We start from the raw sequence: 10,730 nt of genomic DNA on the forward strand, positions 1-10,730 counted from the left end.
CACACACTCAAGAGCTCCTGGAATCCTTGCAGTCAGACGAGACATGTGGTCCTGATCAGTGTGTTTTTGCTCCAGCTCTCAGCTGTTCTGAGTACTAAATGTGCTTCTTTTTGTAAATACAAGAGGATTAAATATTGCAGGCGGTTGTAGCAGTTCACTGTAAAGTTTCTTTTAAGGAGTTTCTACTCTGACAGTAAATTATGCTGAACTCCGGAGGAAAATGAAACTCGTGAGTACAGTTACAAGTGGTTTTTAACTGTTGTCATGATTTTGCCATATTGCATACCTTACTCGCTCTTGTAACTGTGAATATTGAATTGTTTCATGAATTTGCTAAAATGTGCATGTAAAATCTAGTGAAAACACTTAATTTATTAGACAGTGTATTTATATGTTAATGGATAAGTTGGAGCAGATAGTGACGGAAAAGCAGTCAGCAAGTGTCCAGCATGCATGGGAACTTTTTCAGAACTATTTAAATGCATCCCGACATTCACCTCATGAATTAACTGAAGAATTTTCAACAAAGCTAAAATAAAATATCAAATTATTTTTACATGAATTCATTACTTATATACATACTTATTTCCATTTGTGTTATTTAATACTTTTATTGACTTTACTATTATTCTAAAATGTGGGAATTTAGTTTTAAATACAATGAGTATTCGTTTCCAGTCCTTATTACTGAATGTTTGTGTGAAATCATGTATGGAAAATCAGTGTTATTTTAGTTTCCTTGAGATACTACAGTTTTTATTGTTTTTTTTTTTTAATTTCAGATTTAGTATAGCATTATATATTTTAATTAGTACATAGCTCAACTAAATAAAAATGAGAAATGTAGCTTAAGATTTATTTCATTTCAAGTAATGGAAATATTTTTTAAGTTTTGAGTTTTTGCTACATTAACCCTTTGTTGAAGCGTATTAGAAAATGTGGGACAAAAACATGCTATTTGTTTGCCCAGTATGTCTGTGTATTTAGAGTTCAGTGTGAAGTGCTTTAAAATTAATGTCTTTTTGTCCTTTCCTTTACAGGACAGACATTTCTGAAGAGGTTGTAGGTGTGCGTCATATTTGGATTGAACTTCTGGAAGTTGTGAGCCAGTCTTCCCCAGAGTGCTTCACTTGTAATGAGCATGGCCAAAGAAGGACTTTGTGTTTCATAGAAGTGTGTGCCTATGTGGGATTCTCCATTAACAATCGACAAGCTCAAGGGCTGATATGAATAAGGTAGAGTCGTGGTCAGAGGAGGAGGTCTCGCTCTGGCTGACCGATCAGGGCTTGCAGGAATACTCTGAACTGTTGCAAAACTGCGACGGACAGGCTTTATTAAATCTTACCACGGATGACTTCAAGAGGGCATCCCTCTCCAGGGTCACTTCAGACGGTGGTCGTTTGCTCCTGGAAAAGATAGAGACTCTTAAGATCGAGCATCACATCGATGTCCACAAGAATGGACATGTCAATGGGCACATGGTTTTGAATCATAACGGGAATGCTGGGAGTGCCGGCAAGGCTCAGCGGAATGGCATGGTGAATGGCTTCCACAAGGAACTGGTGCAGATTTCCATTCCAGAGCCAGCTTCTCCGCAGTTCCCTCCCGAATGGGGAAAGACCGCCGTGGCTCTTGTCTATGCCTTGTGCTGCTTCGTCTTTACTACCATCATTATTTCTGTGGTCCATGAACGTGTGCCTCCTAAGGAGGCAACTCCACCTCTCCCTGACAAGTTCTTTGACTTTTTTGACCGAGTGGAGTGGGCTTTCTCTGTATGCGAGATCAACGGAATGATTCTGATGGTCTTGTGGATTATACAGTGGAGTCTCTTAAAACACAAGTGAGTTTTCTAAGTGGAAAGAATCTTGTTTGAGATTCTTTCATAAATGTTTTTTTATGGATATGTCTCACAAAACCTGCATTTTTCACACCAAATTCAGTAAAAATGCATAATAAATTAAATTTGGCTTATAAACGGTGAAGATAATTTTCAGACTTTGACTATTTATATGACAAATAAATACAATTTTATCTTAAATTAAAGTTAGTGTAATTATTTCCTAAAAAAATATTTCCTTCTGATTACTGTTTTATGAATATTATTCAAATATTTTTTTATTACAAGCACCATTATCATTCTCTTTTTCCTATGATAACTATATCAAATATTAATAAAATTATATTATATATATTTAAATATTTTAATGACAATAGCACAATTTTTCCTATGTACAGTTCTGTTTTGTTCTCCTTAGTGTAATATGAATTAAATATTAAATAAATATTTAAATAATTAATTAATATTTCATTGACATTTAAGTTCTCAAATTCTCATTATCATGTGAAAACAAAAACAAAAAAAATTAAATGAAAATCGGTAAAACAAATGTATGGAAGCTTGTTTCCACCATGAAATAATAATAAAAAATAAAAAATGCAATTGCCTGACTTTTTTTCTCAGAATTGCAAGTTATAAAGTCAGAATTGTGTGACATAAACTCTAAATTTGCATAATGCGCAATTGTGAGGGGGAAAAGACTGATGTTTTTTTTTTTTCTCAGAATTGTTTACATCTCATAATTCTGACTTTATAACTCGCAATTGCATGTTATAAAGTCAGAATTGCAAGATAATCACAATTCTGAGAAAAAAAGTATCTCATGCAATTCTGACTTTATAACTGAGTTTATATATCGCAATTCTGAGAAAAAAGTCAGAATTGTGAGAGAAAAATGTATTTAATGGCGGAAACAAGTTTCCTTATACATGACTGTTCACTAATATGAATCTATCACCACATCTTCCTTCCACAGATCAATTGTTGGTCGACGCTTCTGTTTTATCGTCGGGACGCTCTACCTCTACAGGTGCATCACCATGTACATTACTACTCTTCCAGTGCCTGGCATGCACTTCAAATGCTCTCCAAAGGTAAAAACAAAACAAAAATGCCACTTTTTTTTTCTCCCTTTTCCCATATTATTTGTTTTGTTTTTGACATGGTTACTTCATAATCAGCACAACTAACTTGGCTATGTTAGGCACAATAGGTGGGCATGTTGGCCAGTTAAAGAAGTAGTTTCCCCAAAACATTTTTCTCCCAATTTTTTTTTTTTTCCATATTGACAGAGAATAGTGACTCCCTTTTAAACCATGCAAAAAAAAATCATAAATAAAAGTCCATGATACTCATGCCTAATATTCCAAGATTATATTCCAGTTTTTAGTGAGAAACAATTTTTTTTTTTTTTTTATCCTGTTTAATGTTCTTGATCAGTTTGTGTCAATAATTTGTGTTCAGTTACAAGAGTAAAAAAGGCCATGCAATTTTCCTAGCTCTTGTAATGATTGATAATGTAATTGATGTTTGTCACTTGTAGGAAAGACTACAAAATGTTTTATTATTATTATTGTTATTAGAATTTACATTTTATTTTCTGTATTTTCATCCCAGAACCAATCCAGTTCATGTAACAGGATGGGTCAGGTGACCATCTATGTTTTAAATAGTTGATGTAAAGAATTTGTGACTGTTCTATAAATGTCCTTAGAGCAGAGGTCACAAAGGGACATATTTCACATTGAATAGAGAGGCCGCTCATGGAAAATGTGAAGTGTGCTATTTTCATCTGTTTTTCTTTTAATATGTTCAGGCAACCCATTTTGAGGGAGAAACAGGGGGATAGAGCGTCAGAAATATGTCTGGAGGATTTTTGGTAGTCAGTACTTTTATGGGATCTGCTTATTGTTGTAGACATCCCATCAATACAATGTTAGTAGTTCCTTATGGATGTAGCCGGGAATGTGGGGCTGTGAATTAGTATATAAATATACATAGGGTTGGGTATTGTTTAAATTTGATCAATTCCGATTTTGCTTATTGATTCCGATTCTTAAAAAAATGAAGTCAGACTTTTAGATATCGGACATATTTATTATGTATTTTTGCAAAACATTCTGTTCCAACTAAGTACCATGAAAAAAAAAAAATCAGCAGCCTAAAGAGCAACTAACAAATAAACTAATATAAAATTCACACATTATTAGACAAGTATATAGTCAGTAACACAATAAAAACAAATAAGCAAATTAGCAGTTGCACAAATTGATGCAAATTAAATCTAATGTAAAATAATACCACATTGTTTTATTTTTATAAATAAAATATATATTAATCCTCACTAAAGTTAAAAAAGTTCAAAGTTAAGCTTAGTGAGAGATTTTATTGTTTGATTAACAGTAATGACACAGGGGGTTTATTAGTCAGCTGTCACTTTAAGACCTAATGCATGGATCTAATATACTGTTACTCATTTCTGTTTATCTTCACTTAATGCATAACCGACTGTGTTTACAAGGATATTTTGACATAATTTTGTGTATATTTGTCTGTTTAAGTGCAAGACGGCGCGAAAGAGAGCTCAATTCAGTATTCGTGCACTATATGAGAGGCGGCCTTTTGTATGCATGCTTTGGATGTGCCCAGCAAAGAAAACAGCGTGCGAGTGCCGAATTGAGTTCTTTCGCAACTTCTTGGGTTTAAAATCGCATTAAAATGCGCACTCAGGAATTGATTAGCAGAAATGAAATTTTATAACAAATGTCAAATTTCTGACCTTAAGTATCTGATTCCAGAATTGGAATCTATTTTAGATTGCCATATATATATATATATATATATATATATATATATATATATATATATATATATATATATATATATATATATATATATATATATATATATATATATATATATATATATATATATAATGTTCCGTTATATAATATATATAATATATTCCGATATGTAATATATCGGAAGTCGCAACGTTCTATTTTAAGATATGGGTCGATAATGTGGAAAAACAATGAAAAAAAATTCAAAAAATTTTGAAATTACTTTCAAAAATAATCTCCCAAAGTTTCGTAGTCCAGATAATTGAGCATAGGTATTTAAATGGCTATTAAATTTGACATGGTTTTACTAAATTCGCTGGAAATTAACTTGACTCAACTCCTCTCGCCACTTATGAGCATTTGCCGGTATCCCCTGAAACATCACTATCTCTGCTCTCCAAATATGGTGTTACACGTTGTATAGAACCAATCAAAAAGCTTAGAAATGTAAACACACTGACATAAATGCTGATTTTTATCAATGGGAAGACCCGTTTCGACTGACAGGCACGCAATCGGTTCAGCCATCCTCCTGTCAGACTAGCGCGCGCTCTGTGTAAACAAGCTAGTAGATCTCCTCAGAAAGATTCAAGTTCAGTACTGTATAGTGTAGTGTAGTATTCTGTGTGTAAGTTAGTTCTGTTTATTAATAATATTTGAGAAATGTCGCTGTCAAAAGAGAAAAAAGTGGCCAAAGCTGTAAACTCACTGGAGGCTGCTAACCTAAGCTCTGCTGCTCTCACTTTCTCTCTCTTGACCATAATTCAAATGGGTATATCTTTAAAACCATTCAAGGTATGACTTTGACTAGGATATAATTTTAAAGCTTATCGTCTCATCTTTCCATCGATACCATTGATTTCCATATATATATATATATATATATATATATATATATATATATATATATATATATATATATATATATATATATTATTTTGTGTGATTATTTCTTATTTAGAGACAACCTTAGGTGTCAATGTGAATATGTATATGAAAATTTTGTTGTAACTGTGATGTTAGCGGGTCAATTTGACCTGCAAATTTCATGGTTAAAAACTGGTGCACAGACATGTAAAAATGCGTTTTTATGTATTTTATCTCTGAGAGTATTTACATTTATGCAAATTGGCAGGCACTTTTATTCAAGGAAATGAACGCTGTGTTTAAGGTGTACATTTTAATCAGTTCAGGCATATTAATTTTGCTGGGAATCAAACACATAATAAATTATATATTACTTTTTAATGTGTGAGAAGTATTATTGTTAAAGGTTAACTGTTGACTTGTATTGAATTAGAAATCCAATTTTAACACAATCCATTGATCAATTAAAATATGCAACATTTTTCTTTTTTTTTTTTTCTTTTTTTTTTTTTTAGTTGATTTAAAGTGCAGCCACAAACTCCCAAACTCACTTTTGGTTTATTAAAAAAAAAAAAAAAAATGTTTTGCAAAAATAGTGATTGCTTACATTGTCACAGCTCTAGTGTTGCTATGCTGACAATCCACTGGTGATACTTTCGCAACTGTGGTTGTGACTAAATATGGCTGATGGGATGCTGTGAACACATACTAGCTTCGCAAGGCAGGAAATCCACACCACGGGACGTGCAGGAAACATTTATCATCAAGCCCAGCAACTTGTTCACTCTTGTTAGAACCTGCTTTCCTGTTGAAGGCATTTGCTGAAAGAAAACCTAGACATAAATGCCAAGAACTTTGCTTTCTAGGAGCCACTTGTTGCTTTAACGTCTCAAGGGGGTTAAATGTTGTTTTATGCTTTCGATGTGAACATATGCTGAGGTTGTAGAAACACATTGGGTCAAGCAGTGTATAAAAATAGATTAAGAATTATGGGGGAATGTCATGATGCTAATTTTTGTTTGTTTTTTTCTGGCAGCTGTATGATGACTGGGAATCTCGGATGCGGCGGGTGATGAAATTGATCGCAGGAGGCGGTCTGACCATCACAGGCTCTCATAACTTGTGTGGCGACTACTTGTACAGTGGCCATACAGTCATGCTCACCCTCACTTATCTCTTCATGAAGGAGTGTAAGTGAAATATTTGAGACAACACCACCCCCTAGTGGACAGTTTCAACGCAAGTTTTGATTATACAGTGATACCAAAACTACTGGGATATTAAGACACATTTTAAAATGTATGAATGGTATTGTATTAGATAACCTGGTCTGTTTGGAACAGGTGGAACAAAAGCTTATAAAGCAAGTGTAACTCTTGCATCTGATCAGCAACTTCTCTTAAATGAGTGAATGCATAGCAAGTTATATCCATGTTACCATTACTATATTAAACCCTTTTTTATTAAAACATTCTTTGAAAGTTAAAATTTTATATGCATTATAGGAAAAATTATTTTTTTTTTTTCAATAGTACTGAGAAATTTTATTTGAATATATCATTATTATAATTCCACTGAAATCAGTGAATTTAATTAATTTTCTTTGAACCAAATTTATGAAACATATGTATACTTTTTCTAACAAAACAACATAAATATATACAAAATTATTCCATTGCACTTGTATAAACTTTTACTTTCAGATGAAAAAAATTATACAATTTTCATGCTGCAATGGTTCATGCTTATCAACAATATTCAGTCCCAAAAGTGTGTGTGAGATATGGAAAAGAGGCTAAATATATTTTACAAAAGTATTTTAGAGACAAAAAAAAGTCTGCATAACATCATGTGCAAAGCCTCGGTTGATACCTGGGTCAAAATGTTATAGAAATGGTTATATCTCTTAAAGAGTTAGTTCACCCAAAAATGAAAATTCTGTCATTAATCACTCACCCTCGTGTTGTTCTACACCCGTAAGACCTTCGTTCATCTTCGGGAACACAAATTAAGATATTTTTGATAAAATCCAATGGCTCAGTGAGGCCTTCATTGAAAGCAAGTTAATTTACACTTTCAAACGCCCAGAAAGGTATTTAAAACATATTTAAAACAGTTCATGTGACTGCAGTGGTTCAACCTTAATATTATGAAGCGACGAGAATACTTTTTGTGCACCAAAATAACAACTTTATTCAACAATATCTAGTGATGGGTGATTTCAAAACACTGCTTCATGAAGCTTCGAAGCTTTACGAATCTTTTGTTTCGAATCAGTGGTTTGGAGCACGTATCAAACTGCTTGTCACGTGAACCATTGACATTTCGAAACACTTATGACGTAACGATGCCTCGTTTCCTAAAAGCACGTGACTTTGGCGCTCTGAACCACTGATTCGAAACAAAAGCTTCGTAAAGCTTCGAAGCTTCATGAAGCAGTGTTTTGAAATCGCCCATCACTAGATATTATTGGAAAAGTATTCTCGTCACTTCATAACATTACAGTTAGCACATAAACTGTTTTAAATATAACTTTAGTACTTTCTGGGTGTTTGAAAGTGTACATTAACTTGCTTTCAATGCAGGCCTCACTGAGCCATCAGATTTTATCAAAAATATCTTAATTTGTGTTCTGAAGCTGAACGGAGGTCTAACGACAAGAGGGTGAGTAATTAAAGACCGAATTTTCATTTTTGGGTGAACTATCCCTTTAAAAACTCTTTTAAACAATCTAAAATTTAAATAAATGATGTATTTTAATAGTCTTGTCTTGTTTGCAAAGTTTGGTTCCTGTACTAAAAATTATTCTTTTTTAAAAACAAATTACATTCTCTTTTGGGATAAAATGAACCCAAATGCACTATAAATTAAAAAAAAATCAAAATGTAGACAAAAAGCGACACCGTGGTTGTCAATGTCATTGCATCATGTTGATAGTTAACTCTTTCCCCGCTATTGACAAGATTTTACGGCTTTCTGTGTTTTCACTGAAATACACTAGGGGGCGCTATGACACATCTTCTCAAAGTGTACAGTATCTCCAGATCAAAACACAGGGAAAAAAGGAGCAGAAACAAACAATCTCATGTGGAAGCAGATGCATGTGAAAAACAATGCGATCATCGGCTAATGTTACCGAGTGAAGTGCTTCTCTCGATCTAATTAGAGTTAATGTGATGAACTACACCTGTGATTACTTATTTCTTCACTTTACTGGAGAGAAAAAAAGAAGCATTCTAACATTTTCTGTTATAACACCCCTTAATTTTCTTGCACCTCACAGATTCTCCTAGAAGGTTCTGGTGGTACCACTGGAGCTGCTGGGTTTTGTGTGCAACAGGAGTGTTCTGCATTCTTCTTGCTCATGACCACTACACGATTGATGTCGTTGTGGCCTACTTCATCACCACACGTCTCTTCTGGTGGTATCACACCATGGCTAACCAACAAGTACGTCTGTCTGTTTTGACATCAAAATTTCCATCCAGAGCTCTTTGTCAACCTATTTTTTATTTGAACCTCTAACCATCTGCATCTGTTTTAGGTGCTCAAAGAGACGTCCCAGACCAACTTTTTCACCCATGTGTGGTGGTACAGATTTTTCCGATACCTGGAAAATAACGTTCCAGCCGTCGTTCCCCGCAGCTACCAGAAGCCCTTCTCGTGGCGATCGCTGCAGTGGGGCCACGTGAAGTACACACGGATAGACTCGGATTGACTGACATGCAAACGGTCCATTTTGGAAGTCGGTCTCCAAAACATGTGCCCAAAGTGCCGGAACAAGCCTGACATCGTAGCTAACCCCTTTAACTAACAGACTAGTCATCCAAAGCTTCTCATTCCTCTGTGACATCCTCACAGGATTGATTTATGGATGTAAAACTTGGCACGTATGGGGCTAGGAACAATAGAGAAACCATGGTCAGTGGTTTTCTGGGCTTGCGATGGCCTGTAATATCATCCTACATCAATAAAAATTCATAAAAAAAGAGCCAGCAAGCTAAGTGAGAAGTTATTTATTTTCCCGAATAACTTGAAAGTGTCTCCAAGTATCTTTGCCCCTGTTTACAGGCACAAAGCCATATTCTCGAGATATTTTTGTTATCTCAAGTAAGCAATTTATTGACACATTAAATATTGCAAATCTGAGTAACATAAATCGGTTTTGTACATTTTTCTAGTCGTCTGCTAAACATGTGCTGTCAGAGAACGTTTATATATGAATATAATTTGTATTTTTTGAACTAATTCTTTATTGTTTGGTTTTTTTACTTCGAGAGCTACAGAAGATGTATATTGGGATATTGGATAATCTAATGCTCCTCAGTGCCTTAATAGTTCTAGCAGTCAACTGTAATAATGTATTTAAGTTCATTCAAAGACAATTTCAGTGTTTTGGACTATATTCAGGGTGGTCATGCTGTAACCACCCTTTGCGAACCACATATGCTTGAAACAGAACTCACCTCATTGCCCGAATGTAACAATCCTGCTCGCTTTGAAAGAGTATTTCCATGAGAGTGTCAGCAAAGCTAATTTTGTTGTCCATGACCATTTCTCTGATGTTGTTTTCAGAATGTATTTATTCATGTCTTTGTTGCGTATTTCCATCTGGAATCATATTTTGTCAGACAGCTGGTGCTTTATTGCTCTTACTGAATTACAGGTCTCATGAGGTTGTTTGAATGAAAAGAACGATGTGACCCGATCCATCCTTTCCGCAAGCCAGAACAGATGTTCTGTCCTACTGACCACCCAATACAACAAGCTGCTATATTGTGATGTAGTAGTAGGAGGTCTTCATCCAATGACAAACAAATAAATTACAAATATTAGCACAAAACAGGTTTGCGTGATTATTTGATTTTAATTTTATTTTTTAGACAGAATTGTCAAAATCATCAATGTTTCTCATTATCTTAAAGTTTACCATGACCGCAACATAGTGTCGGCCCAGATCCGGTCTGCATGTAATCCACATGTACCAGATGTGGGCCGGATCTGGGCCGCATTATGTTGCTGTCTGGAGGCTCATGCTTTCATTCTTGAAAGTTGTCCCTGGGTATGAATATATGGAAGCTTGTTTCTGCCACAGAATAAAAAATAAAAAAAAGACAATTCTGACTCTTTTTTTTGTTTTGTTTTTTTCCTCACAAATGCGAGTTATAAAGTCCAATTCTGAG

The 10,730-nt window shown here is 34.4% G+C and overlaps 1 protein-coding gene across 2 annotated transcripts in view; it reads left to right on the forward strand.

Annotated features, from left to right (window-relative positions):
* Window positions 1–10,637, forward strand: part of sgms1b (sphingomyelin synthase 1b) — a 32,057-nt gene extending 21,420 nt beyond the window's left edge. The window contains exons 1-6 of one of the 2 annotated variants that reach the window (XM_067370077.1): window positions 1–229; window positions 1,041–1,840; window positions 2,814–2,931; window positions 6,584–6,737; window positions 8,831–8,997; window positions 9,092–10,637. The exon at window positions 1–229 is cut by the window's left edge and continues 1,941 nt beyond it. In XM_067370077.1, the coding sequence (XP_067226178.1) occupies window positions 1,227–1,840; window positions 2,814–2,931; window positions 6,584–6,737; window positions 8,831–8,997; window positions 9,092–9,265 (1,227 nt within the window). In that variant the 5' untranslated portion in view covers window positions 1–229; window positions 1,041–1,226 and the 3' untranslated portion in view covers window positions 9,266–10,637. The remainder of the gene's footprint in view (window positions 230–1,040; window positions 1,841–2,813; window positions 2,932–6,583; window positions 6,738–8,830; window positions 8,998–9,091) is intronic. The other variant, XM_067370076.1, reaches the window with a different exon arrangement.
* The last annotated feature ends 93 nt before the right edge of the window (window positions 10,638–10,730 follow it).

The sequence above is a fragment of the Chanodichthys erythropterus genome, chromosome 19 (assembly GCF_024489055.1).
Source record: "Chanodichthys erythropterus isolate Z2021 chromosome 19, ASM2448905v1, whole genome shotgun sequence".
Lineage (NCBI taxonomy): Eukaryota > Metazoa > Chordata > Actinopteri > Cypriniformes > Xenocyprididae > Chanodichthys > Chanodichthys erythropterus.